The sequence below is a fragment of the Schistocerca piceifrons genome, chromosome X, assembly GCF_021461385.2.
Source record: "Schistocerca piceifrons isolate TAMUIC-IGC-003096 chromosome X, iqSchPice1.1, whole genome shotgun sequence".
Classification (NCBI taxonomy): Eukaryota; Metazoa; Arthropoda; class Insecta; order Orthoptera; family Acrididae; genus Schistocerca; species Schistocerca piceifrons.
In genome coordinates, this window is record NC_060149.1 from 208,915,019 (window position 1) to 208,941,525 (window position 26,507).

Consider the following 26,507-nt stretch of genomic DNA (forward strand, 5'->3'; position numbering starts at 1 on the left):
ATACTGGTCAGGCACCAACAACTGCTGCTCAACTATGCAACACACATTCACTGCTCCCTTGAGCATCCGAACTGCTGTGTCCTTCTTCCTGGGAGAGAAATCTACCTCCCACAAAAGAGGCCAAGATCTGGAGTTATGATCGCAGTTTGAAAACAGTCTGTGCTCTGAATACCCTCTTTCCACACTGATGCCTCTTGTCAGGGAGAAATCGTGTGTGCTTCCATGGTGTGTACCCCATCCTTGAATGTGCCTTGACTTCTTTGCACCAGAAGACTCAATACCCCCTACGGCTTTTCACCGTCTGTTCCTGTAAGTCCTTGATGTATTTCCAGGCTCAGACGTGGTGTACACTGATGGATTTATGGTTAATGGTTGAACCAGTTCTGCCTACACACATGCAAGGTGCTGTGAACTATGCTCCCTGCTGAACAGATACAGTGTATTCACTGCAGAATTGGTGGCCATTGATCAAGGCCTCAGCCACCTTCATTCTTGCACTGGCGAATCATTCTTGATTTCCTTGAGTGGTGTTCAGGCTGTCGATCAGTGGGATCCGTGACACCCATTGGTTGTGGCTATCTAGGATCTGCTGTATGACCTCTGCCATAATGGATGGTTGGTCATTTTTGTATGAACCTGTGGTCATGTTGGAATCCCAGGAAATGAACATGCTGTTCAGTTGGACAGTTGGACTAGTTGGCTACCAGGGTGCTGACTTTGGAGATGAGGATACCAGAACTGGACCTTTGGTCGACACTATGCCAACTGTTGTTAGAGGCTTTGGATGTGGATTGTTGTGCCCTGGTTTCTCCAAATAAACTGTGAACTATAAGGGAGACCATGACCATGTGGCAGTCTTCTGTTTTTGCTTCTTTAATTGACCACACTTGGATGAACCATGGCCACATCCCCCATCGTGAGGATCCACCCCATTGTCGGTGTGGTGTCCATCTCACAGTGGCCCACGTCCTACTGTACTACCCTAATTTGACCACCTTATAGTGAAACCTTAGACTTACTGACACGCTATCTCTGCTGCTAGCAGACGATGCCCAAGTGGCTGATTTGGTTTTATGTTTTACCTGTTGAAGGGATTTTTACTTGTCTCTGTGATGTTGAGTCCGTTAGCATTTTCAGCTGCTTGAGGAATTGGAGAGGTGCCCCGTCACCTGCTCCACAACAAAAGTGTCACAGGGCTGCCCTTGCTCAATGGTCTGGCCTGGCTCCTGCCCTTTCCACCTTTTTAACTCTCCTTATTCTTTTACATCTGTCATTGAGTGACAGACTTGTTGTCATTGTTGTTATTCTGAGATTTTATTTTGTCCATGTAACTAGTTTTCTTGTTGTAATCGAGGATGTGAAAGCACTGGCCGGATGCAGAGGGTGTTTCTCCGGACTCATAACATGTCCCAGCATCTTCCAGCTGCTTTCTGGGTAGGGCAAGTCTTCCATTTTCACCCTTTTACCCCTCTCTCGCTTCTACTTAGTTGTACTTATTGGTTTTCTTGATTCTCGGATACAGTTGAGTCTATTGGGATTTGTCTCTTGTGTCCCTCCTGTCTGAGGACTACTCCCTGGTTGACACACAAATAATTAATGGACCAGTGACCTCATAGTTCGGTCCCTTTAACCCCATGAATCCATTCATCCATATGTGTGGAGTTAGTACACATACATATTTGGACTATTGTAGTAGGTTGTGAGTTTGCCTTTATCTTGTCTATGATAATTCTGTCTGTCTTTCTATTGTTCATTTTAGTTCACACACATTCATATTCTGTTGTTCATTATTAGATGTGCTGTAATTAGGTGTGAGTTCAGCATGACCAGTAGACTGAACACAACTTTATTCTATGCAAGCATTAACAACTTGAACACAATATTTAAGTAACATTCAGCAAGAATTAATTATATACGCATAGAGCTGTAGGAACTCCACATAGAGAACTGAGGCTGAGTGTAGCTTTGCTAGCCTTAAATAGACTGCAGTTCGTTGTGGGCTCTGACGGTGATCTTATGTGCCTCCTCACCTACAGCCTCCACACTCCCCCCCCCCCCCCCCCCCCCACACACACACACACACATACACACGTACGTGCACCATGCTCGGCTTTTTGAAAGTATGCGCATGCTTCACTGCAAGACTTGCTCCTGAATTGCCCATATTTTGTTATGTGTTGACAGTGCTGTAGTCACATTATTAGAAATTGTTTTCTTTCTGCCATTGTACTTCATTAATTTCGACTATATCTAGCCTCGACGTATCCACCTATCTTTTAAAGTCCTCCAACTTACCTACATGACTAAGTGCTGTAACATTCCACTCTCCAAATCATAAAATGCCAGATGTGTTTTCCCTGATGATGTCCACTTGCATAGTTGCTGCTCAGAAAACTGTGTGGGGGACTATTTTAGCACCAGAATACTGTACCGAGGATGCCATCACCACTAAACCGTATGTTAGAACTGCATGTCCTCATGGCTGTAGTTTCTTCTTGAGTTCAGTTGTACCACAAGGCCATGTTCATTAATGCTACAAGACTAATTCGGGCAGTCATCCATACTGTTGCCCCCTGCATCTACCAGAAAGGCTGCTGCCCCTCTTCAGGAACCACATGTTATTCTGGCCTCTCCACAAGTATCCCTCTGATGTGGTTGTATTTATGGTACATTTGTCTGTATCATTAAAATAGGCAAGCCATCCCATTGTAGCAAGGTCCTTGGTTTGTGGAAAGGGGGTGGGCGTTGTACTTTAATTACAGTCTGTACTCCACATGTACTGTAATTGACTTCATTATCAAGAATCTAAGTTTAACCAGAATACTACTATCCTCAATTGGCAAAAAACATGTACATTGTTCTTTAAAGTTAACTTTCACTCAAAAAAGACCATATTAGTAACTGACAATTATTTTGTGCCTGCCTGATTATTTAAAATGTTTAACAGAGAGCAAATTTAACTCTTTAAAGTAATCAGAAATATTCTCTGCTTGAAAACCACTTCAATTACCTTGACACGTTTCTTATATCCGATCTTAACTTTCAATGTGCTATTAGCTAGTAAATTATGAGTCGTCGTTGAACTTAATATTATTCACATTGGTATAAACATGTGTAAGTGGAAGTTATATACCGATTGTATAAAATGAATAGTGGTGATGTCTTCATAGAAGATTCATTCCGCAACATTATCTTATACTTTGCAAATGATCCATGAGACTGTAACTAATGAAACAACTTCGTTTGCATTGCTTGCTCACAGACACTATCACATTTATTTTACTGTGTTCAGATAAACTCAAATAACTTAAAAGTCCACTGAATGTTAATAAAAAAAATAGTCATGAATAAATTTGTATGTTAAATCATAAAAAAAGTCTTAGCCATGGAGTTGAATTAAATAGTACACATTGCTTTAAGTTACTGCTCCAGGTTTTTTACAGTTTCCATAAGATGAGTGCAGAGATGTTCCTTTAAACTGGCTTAACGTAGTTTCTTTCCACATACTTGTTAAATCTGAGATGTGCCTCATTTCCACATTGCTAATGACCTCAATGTCTAGGAGATGTTAAACCATAAAAACCCTCTCGCCCCTGCCCTTTACTCATTAATATTCAGAGTGATGAGCCTTCAGTTAGTCTGGATTCAGATTTTTCTATTATTTCCCTTCACCACTTTTTGTCAGAAGTTCTGTCCCTCCTTTCTACTGCTCTTCAGTGTGTATACTTTTTCAAAGAATGTGTTATACGTAAAGATATGAGCTATTTTTTTCCGCCCCCCCACTAACAGTCAACATATCAGCCATTAGATGATAAAGAGTATAAAGGTAATCCTGAACAAGTTGCATATTTCAGTGTATGTTGTTAGTAAAGGCACATACATCCCGGGTAACTTTTAGTGATTGTTTTCTCAAAATAGCTTATAACACTTGCATTGCCTCAAATAAGCAAACATCAGTATAACTTTGTGGCAACATCTTGAATAAATCCAATTCTGATATTTGGTAGTTAAAACAAAACTGGATTGTACTTTTATGGTGCTATCACACAGTGACAGGACTCTCAAATACTGACTAGAAAAAAAGCTTGTACCTTTTCATTAAGGAAACCAGTAACACAGAAAAATAATGGTCATTCATTGCTAGAGATATGCATGGATTCCAAATTTTATTAGCATCCACACATCCCTGATCCATATATTAAATTTTTGAAAACTACTTTAACCTATCAGTTTGCTAGGACTCTGAACATAAGCTTTGGTCTGGAATGAATAATTTTTGTCAGTTGAAGCCAGTACTCTGTTTTGAAACTTAATTGTGAATTAATGGCTGCATGTTTCTAAATGTCAGTTGAATCAAATTTAAATTCATTTTTATGCGACTAATGGTGGTAAAAATTATTTTTGTTGTTTAACTGTGATTGAAAGGATTTGATGAATTTTTGTGCTGTGTGCTCTTCTTGTAGGAGATGGCCCTCATAATTTACATTCTGTAAAATAAGAATGTAAGAGACTTAATATGAAAAAATTTTAATAAAATATAGTCTGCTAACATGCTGTGTCATTTCATAGAGTCACATTTGTGAATCACATGTAATGTGAGTAAATAAAAACTGTTATAAAATGGGTACAGTTCTTTAATTTTTAACTTCATGATGATGATTATTATTCTAGATCTCTGCAAATATGCTTGTGGATATCCATGTCCATGCAGGATTTTACTGACAATATAAGCATTACTTTGGATGTCTGCATATGGTCAGGCTTCTATTTATATTTATATTTATCATTTAAAAGTAACATTTTTATTGATTACCACTATTTAACTGCAACAAAAAAGTAGGAAACATTCTAGGCAACCTGTGTATAAAACTACTGATGAAAATATGGTAATGGAAAGTCCTTGGTGGGATGTAAATAATTGAAAGAGTAAAGGTAACAACTCACTGTACAGTTGGGGCATTGACTCGTCAACTGGCACATAAACAAAATTAAAAATTAGGCTGGAACAGCCTAATAAGTTTCTTCTTAGAATCAGCATGTCTTTTTCAACTGTGCATGTGCTGCTTAAATTTGATATGTACATGACAAAGCTTGTCTGGCTCATTATTGTAACTGTACCATTCTTACAAATGCCGACTTGATATGATTAGCAAACTGTACTAAGGTATGAAAATGGTCATTTTAATAACCTGACATAAACAAGAGATTGTGATCTGTAACTGGAATAAAAATATATCAAATGACCACGATTATATCCTCAGTTTTGTCCTCATTAGACTGCACCAAAAAGATGGTGATATATATTCACACTACATATTACTTTATCCATAGGGATTCAGGATTCCAAACAACTCTGCACATGCTGCCAATGAATCACAATGGAAAAACAGAAATTTGTGACTATAGCACCCTCACAGCATAGTAAGGACCCACATAGCCACTAAGTTTGGTTCACCTCCTACCCACAGTTAACACTTGACACTGGTCACCCTGCACGTGCTAAGGAGGACATGCAGCAGTTTCAAGTTGGGGACCCTTAACAATCTACCTTTTTTTTATGGGAGCAACCTCGTCATATGTGCTTAGTTTTTGGACAAGACCACAATAAGACCATATTTACACTGTGAATTCCAGCTATAGTCCTTTGCAATGTATGGTATGTAAAACTGTTATGGGTGAACTGTTGGACATAAAAGTTTTCATTACTTTAACAGTGGGTGGTTCAACATAAAAACTATTAAATTCTGTTTAGCTATTTTATTGGAGATATGTATTGATATTATTGTGAAAAAATATCAATATTTTTATATACTGATATTTTTCCATTTTCCATTAAATACTGGTGCATTAATGTGTGTGTGTTTTACAAAGAACAGTCGGCCACATGGTAAATACTGTGCTACACGAATCAATATAAGTGTCCGTGCAGAAAAGGAGCCACAAATTACAGAACGTAAGGCAGCTGCAGCATTCAAAAATGAATCAATAAAAGTGTTGTACTGATTAAGAAAATTGAAAATTGGTGAAATCCCATAACGTGTTCATGCATAAAATGATATTATACAGAAACATGTCTGGTTCGTATGTTTCTTCAAGTAATTAAAGTAAACAGATTCAATCTTTTGTAACTGTTGTCTAAGCAATTTTTTTTCTCTTGGTGTTGGTAACATACCTTTACTTGTGAAGTGGGTTAACATACTTAATGGTAGTGAACACAAGACGTGTTTTGGCTGTTAATTATTGTGTATGAAAGACAGTTATTTTGTTGCAGGTGTAGCTGTTAGCTGGCTGGTAAAAAAACTGAACTGGTGGAGGACAGCAGGCAGGCTTAAATTAACGATTGCTGCTGCTTGTCTTATGGCAGTTTCTGTTGTTTCTTATTGGCTACAGAAAATTGCAGGTGTGGACCCTCAATGGTCTGTTTATCTTGCTCTGAAGTGGTGCTTCCAAGAGGAAAATGTTAACATAACAACCACACCTCTATTTTCTCTTGTCAGAGTGGCTGGCACTACATTTGGGGTAGCTCTATCTGCACCAGTTTTTAGGTATGCTGATTATATGATGTAATTATGATTTAAGTTGTTGAGTACAGTGACTGATGTAAGCAGTCATTAATGAGAGAGATTTTATTGATGATGAAAGCAGTTTTGTGTTTCATTACGTTGTGCTATAATAGATTGCCTGAAAAATAATTAAGCACTCAGAAGACATGCTCAAATGTCAATGTAACTTCATAACTTTACACACCATCTGTGGGTATGTAAATGATTTTGAATTTCAATTCTCTGTGACAAGTAGAACGGCCACTAGAGTTCATTACTGTTGTCCATGTTTAGTGTTGCTGCAAGGCCTGGTAGGGTATATAAGAGACAGGAACAGCATTGGATGTTGAGTGGTTACTGTGAAGGACAGGGATATGTCATGTACTTATATGAGGATTATTAGCACCTGACAGTGTGTGAAAAGGATCTCCATTTAGTCAGCTGGTCAAATTGTGTAATATCCTAATTTGTGAGGCGTTCAGATATGACAATGGCCAATATTTGACTGCATGAGAGCACGAGGACAGGCATACCCATTGTCTAGGTTCTAACTGATCATGTCTGTCCACCACAATGCTATAATGGAGGATCACCATATTGTGCACCAAGCACGCATCTACACCTGCTATCCGAGCACAGGTAATGGACTGCCTGCAACATTCTGTCATCTGGCACCATTTTTCAGAGACTAAGAGCACCTGGACTGGGGCATTACCTTCACATGTATAAGCTGTCGTTAACACAAAACACAAACAGCTGCATTTGAATAGGTACTTTGACTGGAAAATGTGGATTGATGATGAATGGTGTCACATTGTGTTCAACGACGAATCACAGTTTTATGCTACTGTGCATGACTATTGTTAGCGAGTATTGCATTGACTTGGGGAGAGGCCCCAGTCTTCCAATGTTTCAGAGAGGCACAGTGACGTTATCCTGGGGTCAAGGTGTTGGGAGCTGCCAATGACTTCAAGTCATGGCTTGTAGTTATTGAGGGATCTATTTATGACAGCACTATGACATGTCACAGACATCCTGCATCTTCAGGTGCTAATTCTCATGCAACAGTAGTGCGGTGTCATTTTTCAACAGGACAATGTTCATCCCCACCTGCTGTGTGTGTCTATAAAATCTTTGTGTGATGTTGAAGTACTCCCATGACCAGGAAGATCCCCAGATCTGTCCCCGATAGAACGTGTGGGAACATCTTGGCCATCAACTCCATCCCAGTGCTATTATCCAAGACAACAAGGATCATTTATAACAGTCATGGGTCAGCTTGCCTTAGGTGAGCATACAGTGGCTTTGCGACACCCTTCCCAACTGAATCAGTGTATTCATCCAGGCCAGGACGGTGCATTGTCATATTGATAAGTGGGCTCATACTGCCAAATTCTTTCCAATTGTGACTCAATTTTTTAGTCACTGAAATAACATCGCATACCCTCCCAACTCCTGAAGTTTCATTTTGTTTCCTTCCCTTCCTCTTTTTTTTTTTTTTTTTTTTTTTTTTTTTTTTTTTTTTTTTTTTTTTTTTTTTTTTTTAAGGCTGTGTTTTCCAGGAAAACTAAATTACACAACAATGTCTATCAACACACTAATAGAATTAAAAAAAAGCTGACATCATTCATATTTGTTATTTTTTATCTCTGTTTTAAGAGCAGTTGGGTATTAAATAAATTGTGAAACTGTTTTAGTGGTTAAATACTGATTGACTCATGTAGCTACAATTCCAACACACAAAATTTTGACAACATGTAACATGCTTTATGAAACGCTTCTCATAATATTGTTTGCAACTCATGAATTTGTACTGCCTGAGAGTTTCTGCAATTTTTTCAACTTAAGTTTCCTTCTCTTCAGCTCCATAGTTTCCTCACAAACTACAAACATATTGTAAGTTTTAGAAGAGCAAAAAGGGGTGATGGTTGTTGGCCAAGAATTAAATGATTAAAAGCTTTCTACTGGATTTTTTGAATTGTTTAAATTATATTTGGCAGTATCTGGTGAATGTTTATTACCGTCAAAGATGTCTAAATATCATATAGAGCTACCTTAGACCTCCAGTATTGGGTTTTTGTGCCATAACATGTGATCTTATCAAACAAAGATTAGGAACTGTGCATTGTAATCTGCTGTACATACATTTTCTTTGATTCACTTTTTTTTAATGATGAAAGTTTTAATAAAAGTTGTCCAATGATAGAATATTTACAATAAAAAAGTCATGTGAAAATGATGTGGAGATTTTTTTCAACTTCAGCATCATTCATTGTTGATGGCTTAGTAGCAGGAACTATGAATGTAGTCATGTATGTATTTTGGTCTTGTCAGCCTTCATTTTCTTGCTCAGAACAAAAGTTCAGCTATAAGAACTAAAATATCAGAGAAATGAAAAACTATATATAAATTTAATGTTACAATATGTTACATTTCAAGTATCATTTGCTGTGAAACTTGTGTAGCATGAATTGTCAAAATTTTTTTGTAATGTATCTTTACTACAGTTCAACTGTACTTTTGCAGATTACGAAAGAGCCAAAGACCAGTGAAAGCATTTCTGGCATCATATGTTGCTGCTCTGTTGATTGCAGGTGCCTCTGAAACTGTTACAACATCTAATGTGTTTATATTTTACCCACTACAGTTTCTTCTGTTTACGCTTCAACCATGGTTGCTGTTTAAAATAATACCGGAGGTAATGTTTTTTGACATGTTTTCTCTTTATAACATCCCTTTGCATTTTTATTATTAAACTGTGACTTATTTATATGATGCTAGTTTGTAAAATGATTTGCATTGAAACCTCCTAGGAGATTAAAACGCAGAACTTGAACCTGAGACATTTGCCTTTCGTGGACAAATGATGTACCAACTGAGCTATCCAATCATGACCAATAACCCATCCTTACCGGTTCACTTCTGCAAGTATCTCTTCTCCTGCCTTCCAAACTTTATTTATGTTGCTCACAGCCAAGACCATAGCAACAAACCCAGATAACTGTTGGCAGAATAAATCAAGAATTTTATTTGGAATACTTTTATGATGTGCATTCAATCATACTTAGAAAATCTGTAAACTTCGAACTTTTGGTGAACCAGCACATGATCCAGAGATATGTTGGATTATGTGTTGGTTCACCACCGTTAATATGGAAAGGCAATTGACTAATTTGTTCTCTACTTGGTTGTATACAAGACCTGCACCTGAAGATTTTGTGGACTGTAACTCCACAACTGAAATATATATTGCACTCCTTGAATCACGTTTGCTTCCACCGACTTTGCCTTGTTCACACATTCTTGTAGCAGACTGTGCTCAAATATACTTCACGTTATGGATTTGTTTGCAGCCCTCTGCAAACCATGCCTTGACAGTTGAATCTTTCAAGTATTACAGAACACTCTTTTTTTTTTTTTTTTTTTACAGATTGTTGCCATAGTTTACAACATTGCGAGCTGGCAAGTTAGTTAGTTTGTTAGTTAAAATCAAATAATGGAAAATCCAGGATGGAATAATGACATAATTATGAAAGGGGCAGATTGCTGCTCAAAATATAGTGGAGATGTTGAGTAGCAAACAGGCACAGCAAAAAGACTACTAAACACACAAGCTTTTGGACAGAAGGCCTTCTTCTGAAATAGACAACATACACACACACATTCACACAAATTTAACTCTTATACATACGACCGCTGTCTCTGGCTGCTAAGGGCATTGGGAATGTACGTATATTGTCTGTTTCAGAAAAGGCCTTCTGGCCAAAAGCTTAGATGTTTAGTAGTCTCTCTGCTGTTCCTGTCTTTAGTTAGTAAGTTCATTGGTTAGTTTGTTTGTTTCATGTTCCATGGATCATTCTGCACGATAAATTGCAATGATGTGGAATGAGTCATTTTAAATTCACATTGCAAATTAATTTGTAAATATGGTTACATGCTGAACATTTATAAGGTTTTTTAAATTTACAGATGTGGGGTAGTAATTTCTACCCACGACCATTTACTTGTAACAATAATTGAAATTCTTCTACGGAATAGGAGGAGTTGTCAAGGAGAAACTTTTTCAATTTGTTTTCGAATTTTGCTTTGCTGTCTGTGATTCATATCTGTGGATAACTGATCAAAAGTTTCAGTTGCAGCATTGTAATCACTTTTTGTGTTAAACACAACCTTAATGCATAGTAATAAATGTCATTTTTCCTTGTAGTTTTGTAATTATGTATATCATTGTTCCTTTTGAACTATAGTGGATTATTTGTATCAGATTTCACGATGGAATAAATACACTGTGGAAAAGTAGTCACAATGCCCAACTCTATAAACAGATGTCTACAAGATGTTAGTGGTGAGCACCACATATTATTCTTACAGCTTGTTTCTGAGCAATGAAGACTTTGAAGACTTTCTTTCTTAAAGATGAGTTAACATGTTAGCAAAGCCAGCCCTTAATTAATTCCAAAGTAATTAACAGCTTTGTCAGAAGTATTGTTTGCGTAACTATATATGTTAATTTCGGGATTTAAACAAATAATTTGGCCTAACTCTTGTAGTAAAAGAAACTGTTAAAAAGAAGCAATTTTCCGATGTATTCAGTTAATTGAATGAAGTAAATTTCAATTGTAATTTGTGTAAATTTAACTTCGAAAAGTGTGTAGTTTCAGTACCTATTATTGTAAGGCTATACACTCCTGGAAATGGAAAAAAGAACACATTGACACTGGTGTGTCAGACCCACCATACTTGCTCCGGACACTGCGAGAGGGCTGTACAAGCAATGATCACACGCACGGTACAGCGGACACACCAGGAACCGCGGTGTTGGCCGTCGAATGGCGCTAGCTGTGCAGCGTTTGTGCACCGCCGCCGTCAGTGTCAGCCAGTTTGCCGTGGCATACGGAGCTCCATCGCAGTCTTTAACACTGGTAGCATACCGCGACAGCGTGGATGTGAACCGTATGTGCAGTTGACGGACTTTGAGCGAGGGCGTATAGTGGGCATGTGGGAGGCCGGGTGGACGTACCGCCGAAGTGCTCAACACGTGGGGCGTGAGGTCTCCACAGTACATCGATGTTGTCACCAGTGGTCGGCGGAAGGTGCACGTGCCCGTCGACCTGGGACCGGACCGCAGCGACGCACGGATGCACGCCAAGACTGTAGGATCCTACGCAGTGCCATAGGGGACCGCACCGCCACTTCCCAGCAAATTAGGGACACTGTTGCTCCTGGGGTATCGGCGAGGACCATTCGCAACTGTCTCCATCAAGCTGGGCTACAGTCCCGCACACCGTTAGGCCGTCTTCCGCTCACGCCCCAACATCGTGCAGCCCGCCTCCAGTGGTGTCGCGACAGGCGTGAATGGAGGGACGAATGGAGACGTGTCGTCTTCAGCGATGAGAGTCGCTTCTGCCTTGGTGCCAATAATGGTCGTATGCGTGTTTGGCGCCGTGCAGGTGAGCGCCACAATCAGGACTGCATACGACCGAGGCACACAGGGCCAACACCCGGCATCATGGTGTGGGGAGCGATCTCCTACACTGGCCGTACACCACTGGTGATCGTCGAGGGGACACTGAATAGTGCACGGTACATCCAAACCGTCATCGAACCCATCGTTCTACCATTCCTAGACCGGCAAGGGAACTTGCTGTTCCAACAGGACAATGCACGTCCGCATGTATCCCGTGCCACCCAACGTGCTCTAGAAGGTGTAAGTCAACTACCCTGGCCAGCAAGATCTCCGGATCTGTCCCCCATTGAGCATGTTTGGGACTGGATGAAGCGTCGTCTCACGCGGTCTGCACGTCCAGCACGAACGCTGGTCCAACTGAGGCGCCAGGTGGAAATGGCATGGCAAGCCGTTCCACAGGACTACATCCAGCATCTCTACGATCGTCTCCATGGGAGAATAGCAGCCTGCATTGCTGCGAAAGGTGGATATACACTGTACTAGTGCCGACATTGTGCATGCTCTGTTGCCTGTGTCTATGTGCCTGTGGTTCTGTCAATGTGATCATGTGATGTATCTGACCCCAGGAATGTGTCAATAAAGTTTCCCCTTCCTGGGACAATGAATTCACGGTGTTCTTATTTCAATTTCCAGGAGTGTATAAGGGCCTGATGTTTGGTCCCGAGACAGTCAGTCCATGACCGAGTTTCAGACGAGAAACCTGTGTTGATTAGAACAACAACAATGCTTCAACTTAACTGTGAAATAAGTGTTACACAATTAGGCCATGTGTTAAAACAATGAAGTGTCTGCTCCATGTGTACCTTCCTATTCTTCAAGAACTGTGAACTTTGTGGTTAGGTTTTTACTGCTTGTAGATGTTCAATAGTAAACTATTGTAGCAGTATGTGCAGGTTTGCCTGCAAACTCTTAATGAGGCTAATGGAAAGTTAAAACAATAATGCACTGGCCATATATAACTGTGTATTAATAATCTACTGCATGAATTTATCATGCAGTAGATCATATTTTATGTTGACATTTGTTTAGTTATAAATTTCATCCCAGGCCATCTCCTGGAAATTCTTCTTAAAGACATTTGTGCTGGACTCCATAATTATTCTAACTGATTTCCACTGAGAAGTATCCATACTGTAAGGCACTATGTCATTTATTGTAACCAACTGTGCGTCATGATCAGAGAGAGCATTTGTTACTGAGTAAACAGTTATTTTCTTGCTTTGAGCTTCACCAAAGAAAACATTGTCATTTATGGGCCCTGCTGTCTTTAAACTCCTTGTTGGTAAGTTAATTACTGAGATCAAATTGTAGGATTCAAATAAGATCTCTGCATCATTTTTCCTATCAGAATTCTTTAGAAAATCTAAAGGAAGCCATCAAAGACAATTAACTGTTTGCTGCTGTCTGACAGCATAGTAAGGAATCCAGTTTTCTTAGAAACAGTTCAGAATATTCCAGTGGGAAATTAAAAGTGAACTATTTTTCAGTATTAGTTAACAGGCTGTACAGTGAAGGCCAATACTGAATGGATTTATTAATATAAAAATTTGATTTTTATTTTTTTTCACTTTATGTTCGTCAGTGTCTTCTGCCTGGCGGTAAGGTGCAGCGTCTCAGTCACGTTGCCCAGAACCGAATAGAACCACCCTGAAACTCATGTGTTGAACCTTCAGCAGCTAAACTTACATGTTGCTGACAAGGTAATGCTACCGAACTACGCGTCTTACGATCTGGCCGACCAATAGGGAGGCTTGGAGGTGGTCAAGTGGGGGTGGAACTGCGGTCGGCTGCCGGGAACGGACATGCCGTTTGCTCTCTTCTGCTGGCAGCTTCAAAACCGACCAGACGCCCTCCTAACCTGCTCTCTTAGGCGGCTGCCCATTCAGTCTTGGCGGCTTCTCCAGGCCTGCCTTTCTTTATGGCATTAAAACTTCACAAAGGTTAAACTATGTTTTATTCTTCACCTCAACGGGTGCCTATCCCTTTCCCCTCTTGGCCAATCCTGGCACATTAACAAGGCACACACCTCTGTGTGCTGATCACAAAAAATTACTTGTCTCAATGTTTTTGAACTTGAATTCTGCCTTAACACTGGGTGGTTTTAAGTAATGGGCAGCTACTCACGGAGGTCCAGTGTAGGCTGTAATATCATGTGGCAGCGAGACTCCATAGATATGCTATTGTGTTAGTGGGGAACTAATTTACACTGGAGGGGGGAAAAAGAAACTAGTTCCAATTTTGGCCTCCAGGTGCAAAGTGGTGCTGTACAAAGTATGATGGTATGACATCCAAGCTGTCATTTGACAAGCCATAATGTAAGTGGACAGTTTGGCTCTTGAGAATAGAGACCATGCACTGTTAGTGAAACTGTTCTATGTGAATGGCAGCAGTTACAGTGGCGCATTAAGTGGGGATTGAGGAGAAGCTCAATATCATTCAATGGTTTAAAGATGATGATGATAATGAAATTTGATAGCATGGCTGAGCTTGGTGTGGCACCTGCAAAAGGGAGGTGGTCTATCCCAGTGGAAGTTATTGATGATATTACTGTTGCCATAACTGACTATACAGCATTTGCCCCGGGTTGTGCTAGTGCTTGTGGAGTGTCAGAAAAATTGTCCACACCATGGTCAACAGTATGGAAAGTTTTGCAGCCTATCTTACACTGGTATCCTAGCGAGATGCATATGGTGGAGCAGCTGAAAACTAATGATCCGCAGCAATGCTCTGAATTTGCTTATTGGTTTCTGGCACTGATGAAAGTTGATGACATGTGGCTGGGCAACAGTCTATGGAATGACAAGGCACATTTTACACTGCAAAGTGCAGTGAATACACAGAACTGCTGCATTTGAGGTACTGTTAAAGTGCATGTTGTGCACAAAGAGCCATTGCACTCATCGTATGTGGCTGTATGGTGTGGATTCACAAGCACCTTTATTCTCTGTCCATCTTCTGTGGAGAGACTACATCCAGAGAGCCTGTCAGGTGTAATGTGACACCTGCACATTATTGATACCTCCTTGTATGGCATGTGATTCTTGCTTTGGAAGGGTGCACCTGTGTGGAAGCCACTGTTTTCATGCAAGATAGGGCAACACCTTATGTCGCTCACCCCGTGGAAGATCTGCTGAACGCAACCTGCCACAGTGGCGTTTATCTCCAAAGGTTTTCCACATGCATGGCCTGCAAGATCTGAAGGCCAGTATACAGTAACATGTTGCTCAGATTCCACTGGAACTGCTGTGAACAACTGTTGACCACATAATTTTATGGGTGCAACTCACATAAATGTCTCTGGTGCTCATATTGAACAAATTGTGTAAGCAGCAGTTAATAATAAAATCAATGCAGGGCTATTCAAAAAGAAGGAACAGATTTCAAACATTTAGTGCTCCAAAACTGCAAAAGATAGAAACACAATACCAACGTTCCTGGAAAGAGAAAAGTTCAAATTTTTGTGCATTCAATATGAAAAACCACATATTACATGTCAAATATCAAAATGGTGGCTCATTTCCTGTCACACGTGAAGCAGCTGGTATCATGTTATTGAATTCACAGCTTCAACACTGCGATGTCGCAGACTTTCAAGAGTGTCAGGCATAGGGAGGATAAAAATGCCATCTTTTACGTAACCCCACAGATAAAAACCATAAGTTGTGAGGTCTGGAGACCTGGGAGGTCACAAGTGATGAAGTTTTTCTTCTGCTCTTCCATTTCCAATCCAACATACCGGAATGGCGTCACTCAGGTAACGTTGGATGTGCTTAGAGAAATTCTCTAAGCACAGTGTAATACCACTACCAAAGCCTCGTGGCCTCCATGTCATGACACGTTGCCACTGTTATCTGTGCCAGAGGTGGACATACTGGCTGTCAATAGGTGGGCATAATGTTCAGGCTGATCGGTGTATGCACTATGTTCATACAATTGGATAATTACATGAATGTTATCTACAGATATCTTTGGTGCTTACAGTATATATAAGGAGCCACTGTAGGTGGACATTTACTAGGATTATTGGATATCATTTCAGTGGATTGTTCAGTTATGATAATCAGTAGTGCAGGTATTAGTGCAGCCGCCAAGAAGCTTTGTAGAATAATCAAGTATGTTTGAAAGGTTATTAAACAAATCACTTATTTGGTCATGCAAGTGTGAATAGATTGAAGTCAGACAGAGAGAAATTTGTGAAGCAGCAAACAAGTTGAAAGTAGACACTTTCGATGAAAGAAAAGTTCTTTGATTTCAATATTTACAGAAATAATATCTCACAATTATTCTAAGCATAATCATCTTGGGATTTGAAGCTCTTTTATTTCCATGTTTGCTTTGACAATACGTATGTTTTTGGATAGGGTCCGCCTTATGCTAAACATATGTGATGAATATACAAAAACAATCTTTTCTGTTGTGTAAACTGGATATCTCAACTTATCAGAGCATTCTAACAATGGGACCATATGCATTGAGCCTTCTTGATTCTCTTTGTACTGAAGAAAAACAGTGCTTTTGATGTCTCAGAATATTCATAGCACTACATATATGTGCTTTAGACACTGAAATGGTGGTAGATTATACTCCTCAGAAATGTATTTGTTTGTTTTATTTCTTTAACCTGATCAGTTACTCAATATGTAGAATTATCACTTTTTCTAGTATATTAAGACAAAAAAGTGCTTGAAAGAGTCATGTGGAGTTGATTCATATGCTTCATCTACTGTCTTAAGTATTTTATTTCTTATTACAGCTGAAACTGACATGTTGTAGGCATGTTTCAATGTTGCTGTTGTTGTGGTCTTCAGTCCTGAGACTGGTCTGATGCAGCTCTCCATGCTACTCTATCCTGTGCAAGCTTCTTCATCTCCCAGTACCTACTGCAACCTACATCCTTCTGAATCTGCTTGGTGTATTCATCTCTTGGTCTCCCTCTACGATTTTTACCCTCTACACTGCCCTCCAATACTAAATTGGTGATACCTTGATGCCTCAGAACATGTCCTACCAACCGATCCCTTCTTCTAGTCAAGTTGTGCCACAAACTTCTCTTCTCCCCAATCCTATTCAACACTTCCTTATTAGTTATGTGATCTACCCATCTAATCTTCAGCATTCTTCTGTAGCACCACATTTCGAAAGCTTCTATTCTCTTCTTGTCTGAACTATTTGTCCACGTTTCACTTCCATATATGGCTACACCCCATACAAATACTTTCAGAAACGACTTCCTGAGATTTAAATCTAAACTCGATGTTAACAAATTTCTCTTCTTCAGAAACGATTCCTTGCCATTGCCAGTCTACTACTTCGACCATCATCAGTTATTTTGCTTCTCAAATAGCAAAACTCATTTACTACTTTAAGTGTCTCATTTCCTAATCTAATTCCCTCAGCATCACCCGACTTAATTCGACTACATTCCATTATCCTCATTTTGCTTTTGTTGATGTTCATCTTATATACTCCTTTCAAGACACTATCCATTCCGTCCAACTGCTCTTGCAGGTCCTTTACTGTCTCTGACAGAATTACAATGTCATCGGCAAACCTCAAAGTTTTTATTTCTTCTCCATGGATTTTAATACCTACTCCGAATTTTTCTTTTGTTTCCTTCACTGCTTGCTCAATATACAGGGCTATTACAAATGATTGAAGCGATTTCATAAATTCACTGTAGCTCCATTCATTGACATATAGTCACGACACACTACAAATACATAGAAAAACTCATAAAGTTTTGTTCGGCTGAAGCCGCACATCAGGTTTCTGCTGCCACAGTGCTGGAGAGCGCAGTGAGACAAAATGGCGACAGGAGCCGAGAAAGTGTGTGTCGTGCTTGAAATGCACTCACATCAGTCAGTCATAACAGTGCAACGACACTTCAGGACGAAGTTCAACAAAGATCCACCAACTGCTAACTCCATTCGGCGATGGTATGCGCAGTTTAAAGCTTCTGGATGCCTCTGTAAGGGGAAATCAACGGGACAGCCTGCAGTGAGTGAAGAAATGGTTGAACACGTGCGGGCAAGTTTCACGCGTAGCCCGCGGAAGTCGACGAATAAAGCAAGCAGGGAGCTAAACGTACCACAGCCGACTGTTTGGAAAATCTTATGGAAAAGGCTAAAGCAGAAGCCTTACCGTTTACAATTGCTACAAGCCCTGACACCCGATGACAAAGTCAAACGCTTTGAGTTTTCGGCGCGGTTGCAACAGCTCATGGAAGAGGATGCGTTCAGTGCGAAACTTGTTTTCAGTGATGAAGCAGCATTTTTTCTTAATGGTGAAGTGAACAGACACAATGTGCGAATCTGGGCGGTAGAGAATCCTCATGCATTCGTGCAGCAAATTTGCAATTCACCAAAAGTTAACGTGTTTTGTGCAATCTCACAGTTTAAAGTTTACGGCCCGTTTTTCGTCTGCGAAAAAAACGTTACAGGACACGTGTATCTGGACATGCTGGAAAATTGGCTCTTGCCACAACTGGAGACCGCCAGCGCCGACTTCATCTTTCAACAGGATGGTGCTCCACCGCACTTCCATCATGATGTTCGGCATTTCTTAAACAGGAGATTGGAAAACCGATGGATCGGTCGTGGTGGAGATCATGATCAGCAATTCATGTCATGGCCTCCACGCTCTCCCAACTTAACCCCATGCGATTTCTTTCTGTGGGGTTATGTGAAAGATTCAGTGTTTAAACCTCCTCTACCAAGAAACGTGCCAGAACTGCGAGCTCACATCAATGATGCTTTCGAACTCATTGATGGGGACATGCTGCGCCAAGTGTGGGAGGAACTTCATTATCAGTTTGATGTCTGCCGAATCACTAAAGGGGCACATATCGAACATTTGTGAATGCCTAAAAAAACTTTTTGAGTTTTTGTATGTGTGTGCAAAGCATTGTGAAAATATCTCAAATAATAAAGCTATTGTAGAGCTGTGAAATCGCGTCAATCATTTGTAATAACCCTGTACAGATTGAATAACATTGGGGAGAGGCTACAACCCTGTCTCACTCCCTCCTCAACCACTGCTTCCCTTTCATGCCCCTCTACTCTTATAACTGCCATTTGGTTTCTATACAAATTGTAAATAGCCTTTCTCTCCCTGTATTTTACCCCTGCCACCTTCAGAATTTGAAAGAGAGTATTCCAGTCAACATTGTCAAAAGCTTTCTCTAAGTCTACAAATGCTGGAAACGTAGGTTTGCCTTTCCTTAATCTAGCTTCTAAGATAAGTCGTAGGGTCAGTATTGCCTCACGTGTTCCAATATTTCTACGGAATCCAATCTGATCTTCCCCTAGGTCGGCTTCTACTAGTTTTTCCATTCGTCTGTAAAGAATGTTTCAATAATTAACAATATTTGAATTGAAGTACTGGTTCCGGAAACCTGGGAGTGATTTAAGTAAATAAATATTCCTCACAGTGGAGTAGCTTCAGTGAAACTCCTACAAAATGGATTTTGAAAGATAGAATTTAATAAAAAATAGTCCTGATCAATTATAGATTTTAAAAAGTTTTCCGTATTTATTTCAATTTAATGACTTCATGAAAGTGTTTAGTAAATATTTGTAACTGTCATGTTTGTTCTCTTCTTCCAGGTGATGTGAAGTTGAAGCTTTGGTTATTGTTGCTGTTGCTTATATGAAGTAACCTAATGTGTTGAAACAACTGAAAATCATTTGGATTGCTGAGATGCAGAAATACCATGAAGATTGTTAGAGACTGCTTCCATATACGGATTTGTTTCCAAGACAAAGGCATATTAGTTTATGTCAGCATGTTGTATAAATGTGAGCCTCAAAATTCATTCAATTGTTGTATTTGCTGTTCGTGTATTTATAGTGTATTGCATCTGTATAAATATAATATAGAATAATTTCAAGTTACATAATATTGAAAGTTGAAACATGCACTTATTGTATGCACTAAATCCACAGAGTGCAATCATCGCATAATTATGATCATTAATTTGTGAATGTGTTGCATTAGTTGCACATTTTTGATAATATTGTTTCTGTTTGATTTTGCCATAAGGTGTGGTTGATCTGTGTGACTTAATGTGTGAAAAATATGTGCTACTTATCAGATGATAATGTGACTTTGGGGCAAAACTCGTGTCAAATTTTTGAGTTGAAATGTTTTATTCTGTGATGTAGTTGTCAGATCCTATAATTGTAAAGTCAAGGTTTAAAACTGTTTAATGTCTCTTGTTTCATCCTTCAGTGACTATTCTGCTGAAATTTTATCACTCATGATATCTTGGTACTTAACCTCAAATTTTCTGTGTAGAGTGACTTGATTGGAGACATGATATACAGTTTCAATACGATGAACCAAACAGATCACTGTTTCATTTGTCAATCTGCTTCTGTGTGTGTGTGTGTGTGTGTGTGTGTGTGTGTGTGTGTGTGTGTGTGTGTGTGTGTTTCTTTCCATTTTTTACCTGATATCTCCCCATGTGAAATTATAAACACTACTAAATGTAACCAGTCATTTATTATAACTAAACACAGAACCCTATAGTAAATTCAGAATAAAGAATACAGTAATTGGGTTACTTTGTGTGGCTGATTGTATCTGTGTAGTGCATAAAGAGTCAAATGTAAATATGCAGCCTTTATTGTCAGTAATTTATTTATTTATTTACTTCTTCCAGCACACATTGTGGTATAGACCAGAACCCTTGTCCCAGATATCTGTTTTACAGTAATTTTGCACTTGAACAGCTTTACCTGTGTGCATGATCAGTATTCTTGGGATAAAATATTCAGGGTATTCAGAAATTCCCATTAGAGACTTCTAGGACTTATAGAGAGAATGAGTATCTAACATTTCGAATAAGAACCCATGTGTGGACATGTCATCCAGCCATCCTACAGAGCATCAAAGTTATAGGCACCAGCACCTGTAAATGTATGTATATACAGAATGATTCTGTGATGATGTTACAAACTTTATAGGATGGCAGAGAAGGATAAATGTGTTGAGGTATTGGTCCCTGTATCAGAAACAAATGAGTCGAAAGTTACAAGCGAAAACCGTTCTGATGCCTCTGACAGTGGAATACGTGTACTGGTACTGTTGTCAAGATTGTAGGGTAGGCAACTTTCAGAGGTGGTATTATGGACTAAAACAGGAAAAAAGCCTTTAAACATCATCCTTAAGAACTATGAGCACTCATTCAATAGAGGAAATGTGTTTCACACTAGCTAAGATGAACAAGTGCTCGTAGCTCCTAAGGTATGCATTTAGAGCCCATGTTTAGTGGACATTTTTTCTTTCTTTTGGTCCATACTACCACCTCTGAAAGTTGCCTATCCTACAATCTTAGCAGCAACAGTACCAGTACATGTATTCCACTGTCAGAGGTAGCAGAATGGTTTTTGTTTGTTTCCGGTACTGGCGCCGTGACCTCAAACTGATACATTTATCTTTCTCTGTCATCCTGGAAAGTTTGTAACATCATCATGGAATCATCCTGCATATACATACATTTTCAGGCACCGGCACCTATAATTTTGATGCTTTGTAGCATCATTAGTTGATGTTTCTGGACACAAGCTCCTGTTCAGGATATCTGTACTCACTCTCCTCTACAAGTCTTAGAGGTTTGTACTGGGAATTTCAGAACACTCATTATAATGGGAAATAGTTCAAAACCCAAGTATAAATTCTAACTAAAGATCCTAATCAGCCACAGCAAACTACACATGCTACTACATAGTTAACAAGTGCATATGCACAAGTCAATTAAGTACACTGAAATTTGCTGCTACCCCCATATGCTAAAAGTCTACAAAACAATCCGAGTGTACACTTCGTCCATTCAGGTGGTATTTTACACAAAGCATCATCTACAAAACACACAAAAAACTCATCACATCATATTGGTTTAGAGGTGCAAGTGTACCACTACTACCACTGAACAAATACTGATCATGAACTGAACTAGCGTGCACAGATGTACTGGATACTGTCTGCTGTAGTAGTGTCTCATCAGGTGTTTCTGAATCGAAGTCACTTTCACTAGCCTCAACATCCACATTGTGAAACCTTTCAGAACTGTCACTGAAATTATCATCACTTTCTAAAACCAGCTGCTGTATCTCCAAATTTGATAACAAAAAAACCTCACTAATACAGTGGTAAACACAGATGAAAAGGTGTGCTTTTTTGTGGTTGTTTCACTGGACACATACTGTCGACGTGCACTCGAGTGTAAAATGTTATAAATAACACAGAATACGCTGTGTTGCCTGAATAGAGCTGCCATCTAGTGGACGAAGCTCAACTAATACCACAGTTTCAATGGCATGCAGATAACTTATCATTCCCACTAGCTACTAACCACAGAATGCGGCAGCCAGATGTATCCATCCAATCCATTGTGATTTAGCAGAGCAGGGACGGATATATCTGCCATGCCTACTTAAAGGGTAAAGCACATTTAAGATATTTGTACGATTGTCGTAGTCACCTTAGGATAGGCGAGTAGACACGTAAATCATTTATCACTTCTCTCTCCTTTATTTAAAAAAGTGTATTGTTATGTGTTAAACTATTATGAAAGACTAACAGCAACTGGAATAAGTTGTGAAGATCATAAATACGCAGCTATAATTTAACAAGCAGTAAGTTATAAATTCCTGAAGTGTACTTAGCAGTCTACATTGTTTTGAGTGAAAGCATATTTACAGCATGTGTAACTCTTATTATTGCTTCTGTTTTGTAACCTGAATTATTACTGTGTAATCCCAGATGTTTAAGATTGTATTTCATATAAATGAATCACAGTAATTATTGTATTTTTAAAGGAGGTCACTTCAGTTATATGCAACTACAAAGAAATTAACAGTTACTGAGATATGAAATGTCTGAAGCAATGTAGTCATTCTTGGGAGTGGTATGTTGAGGATTGATTATTTGGGTACATGAGTGAAGAAAAGTAACAATAGTAGGCTTCAGACACTATTATGAATTAGGTACCAATATATAATTTGTGTTTCTGTTAATGGAGCCATAATAAAGAGCTCTTTATTTTGTATTCTACCAGCAGCCTCTTTATGTTACTTGTTATCTCTCTCAAGTGAATAGCTACATTTTACCAAAAATATCATTTTTGTCACTATTCTATTTAGGTGTTATAAAATGTTGTTCTGTTGTGTGAAGAACTTGGATCATATATATTTGATAGACTTTCTTTAGGTGGCCATGCATTTGGTGATGTTCTTGAAGCTGATAAATGAGTGACATTTTCTTCAGCAGGTACTGGTGTTTCAGTATCTTGTTTCACCAATTGCAAAATTTGGTATGAAATGGTAGACTGCTTTTATGTGGCACTAAGGCTGTAAAAATTTGAGTAGCTTCCTGATTTGAGTTCCTAAAATGAAAAACAGGTTTTTAAGGAAACGTTTGCTATACCAGTTTCTGCAGACAGAACATTACTGGAAGTCTGTTGCAGGCGACCTTGAGTAGAGACGGAATTTTTACAGTTAGAAACATACACAACATGTTTCTACATGTTATTTCAGATACAAAATACCAATTTATTGAGTTTGATTTTGGTGCAACTGATAAAGTATCTAATTTTGGAGGGATAGAGGCTCTATAAAATATGGTATTTTATTTTTAAAAAATTATGCAGATACCCTCATTAAGAATTCGTAAAGGTACTGAAGCCATAAACACTCTATGAAATCTTCTATATTTGTTTACAACAGATGATACTTTTCCCCAAAGTACTAATGTGCTGAAACCATACAGATAGTGTGGTTTAAATAACATGGAAGAAAAGTAAAACTACCATCACAATGATTCTGTAGTAAAATCAAATTTTTCACTGCATAACTATTTAGTGTCCACACTAGATCAAACTTATCCTCCATATGAGTCTGTTGAGTCCCAAAATGGAAGCTGGATTTGTCAGTATTGGTACAATGATGGATTAATCAAATATGGTGCCTCTGGAGAGTTTTTGTTTCGGTAATGTGGCATTAAAGTTGAAACAAGTGTGAGGTAAATTTACAAAGTATTTTGTAAATGCCCTAGCAGTATAATTTTTTACACTGAAGTATTTAAAGAAATTAATTAAATAAAACATTAATAGTATTTATGTCTGTTTCCTTTAGATTAGAAGGTGCTCTCTGTAGAATATCCTGACCAGTTAAAGAGTCAAAAAGTTTATTTTACCATAGACTTGGTACATATACTTAATCTGCACAAGAGCTTGAGCTTTAAGTTTCAGTATTTTTTGTCTGTGACATTAGTTTTCAGGCTATTAACCTTCTTCTCTACTGTCTCACGAAGTGCAGTCAGTTCATTTTCTGGCAATATTTCAAGTAATCACTTGTCATGACATTCAGTTGTTAACATTTACACTCACATTCAGTAATCATAAGTACTTGTTGGTGATTGTGACAAGTGTGTAGAAGTCTCTGCTACCCATGTTCATTGTTTCCATGTGCAGGTGCAGCATGCACAAGTGTAGAGAAGGAAATTTGTTCATGTCTCAAATAATAACATGTTAAATATTTGCACAGTTTTAACCTTATACAGAATTGTACATGGGTGCACAAGTGACTTGCGTGTTTATACTTGTCAAGTACGCTGTGACAGGTGTAGCCATCCTAAGGTAATACTGCAAAAGAATTGTAGCACAGCCTCTTTAGACATAAGACACACCGTGAAGGAAATTATTGTGAATAATTATGATTTCAACCTCCAGTGATATTTCTCACATAGGCCTGTGACAAATGAATTTATGGGTGAAAATCATTTCCTAATGTAGCACACAGACTAATCCCTGAAAAAAGATTTGGCTAAGAGCATACCTGTCAGTTAATTAATTCTGAAGATAATACTCAAATGTGACTTCAGGTACAAAAGCCCATTGCTGCTTGTGAGGATTATATTGATATTCTTTGTTACGGTCATTTATAAATTCGTTTATGAAAACTGATCTAAATGTCTATCAAATTGGTAGCAATAATTTGATCATATTAAATAATTTTGTTGTTCAAGAGATGTAATGGAAAGAGGCTGAAGTACAGATATGAATGAAAATAAGTAAGACTAATATAAAATGGTAAACAACAGAGGAAAATTTACTAGTGTAGGTTGGTGCTGAAACTGTGAGGTTTTGAGGGGAAATAACGTAACAGCTGAAATCTTTGTACATGCAAAGTTAACCTCATGGAGCACACAGACAGACTATAAATCAGTATGCCTCATCATTTTTGTGAGTTCTGTGTTTGAGACATCGAGATGACTAAAAGTTTAATGTTACTAGAGGTGAACAGAATAGTCTTTGATTATAGACAGTTGTAGACTAGAATGTATGGAAGTTGGAACACAGTTGTTAAAAATAGTAACAAGTGGTATCAGGTTTGTGTTTAGTGTATGGTATTTAATGTGAGTTAGACCCATGATGGTACATTGTGTATGTCGAAGCTGCTAAATCCCACCATTTCTTCAACTTTCTCCAACCATCACCCCCTCCCCTCCTCTCCACACACACACACACACACACACACACACACACACACACACACACACACACACACTCTTCTTTCTGTTTTTCCCCCACTTTCAACCCCAGCCTTAGAACTGAAGTGAATTTTTTTAATGTAGAGGAAAACCGCCTGTAGTAAGGCACAAAAATGCAAAATGATAACAGGAAACATTAAAGAAAACATTAACACAGTGTCAGTTGTGTTGTGAGAAAAGATTGTTTCTTTTCTTTTGTATTTCAGTAATTATTTTTTTCTGTTCTACCCTGAGAAGGTGAAGCATATATCCTTATATATTGTGTGAATAAATTTTTCTGGATGATCCTAGCATTTCTCTTAAATGTTATTGATAACTTTCAGCTGCTTTTCTGTTGTCTCAAAGTGTTGAGATCCTGAGCTGTGTGTATCCATTTAAAGTTTGAAAGCAATGTCCGTAGCAAAAATATGTCATGAATTGTGGCTACTACTGAAGCCATTCTTGAGTTTTCTTAGTCTATTTTAATATCCTTCATTATATTTGAAAAAAAAGCAGTATTAGTAATGCCAAAGAGTAATGAATTATATTTATCAAGTTCCTGGAACTATTTTTGTGGCTATGAATAGAGAGAGAGAGAGATGTCAGTTGCTGAACTTGTCAAAGGTGGTTTAGCTACGTTATTTAATGTAGTTCGGAGTATTCTTTTTCGGGCAGTGTTAAATAACTAACACACAGTAGTAATGCCAGTTTCCAGTTGTTTTAATATAATTAAGTTTATGTCATCGGACTGATGTAAAATGCAATGTTTTTATTTCAGTACAAGCGGCAAATTTCTAATGACTTTCTATTGAATATGCTGTAATAAAAGTTATGAAACTGTCTTCAATTGTTGTATATATGTTCAGAATACATTTAAAATTAATTTTATTACAGAACTATTATGTGATATCAGAAAACGTTTTCTAGTGGATGTTGTTAAGTGTTGAAAATGTGTCAAAAATAAAAAT

General features: G+C 38.5%; 1 protein-coding gene across 1 annotated transcript in view; it reads left to right on the plus strand.

Annotated features, from left to right (window-relative positions):
• Nucleotides 1-26,400, plus strand: part of LOC124722883 (glucose-6-phosphatase 3) — a 138,357-nt gene extending 111,957 nt beyond the window's left edge. The window contains exons 5-7 of the mRNA XM_047248020.1: nt 6,272-6,545; nt 9,069-9,240; nt 19,614-26,400. Coding sequence (XP_047103976.1) covers nt 6,272-6,545; nt 9,069-9,240; nt 19,614-19,622 — 455 coding nt within the window. The 3' untranslated portion in view covers nt 19,623-26,400. The remainder of the gene's footprint in view (nt 1-6,271; nt 6,546-9,068; nt 9,241-19,613) is intronic.
• The last annotated feature ends 107 nt before the right edge of the window (nt 26,401-26,507 follow it).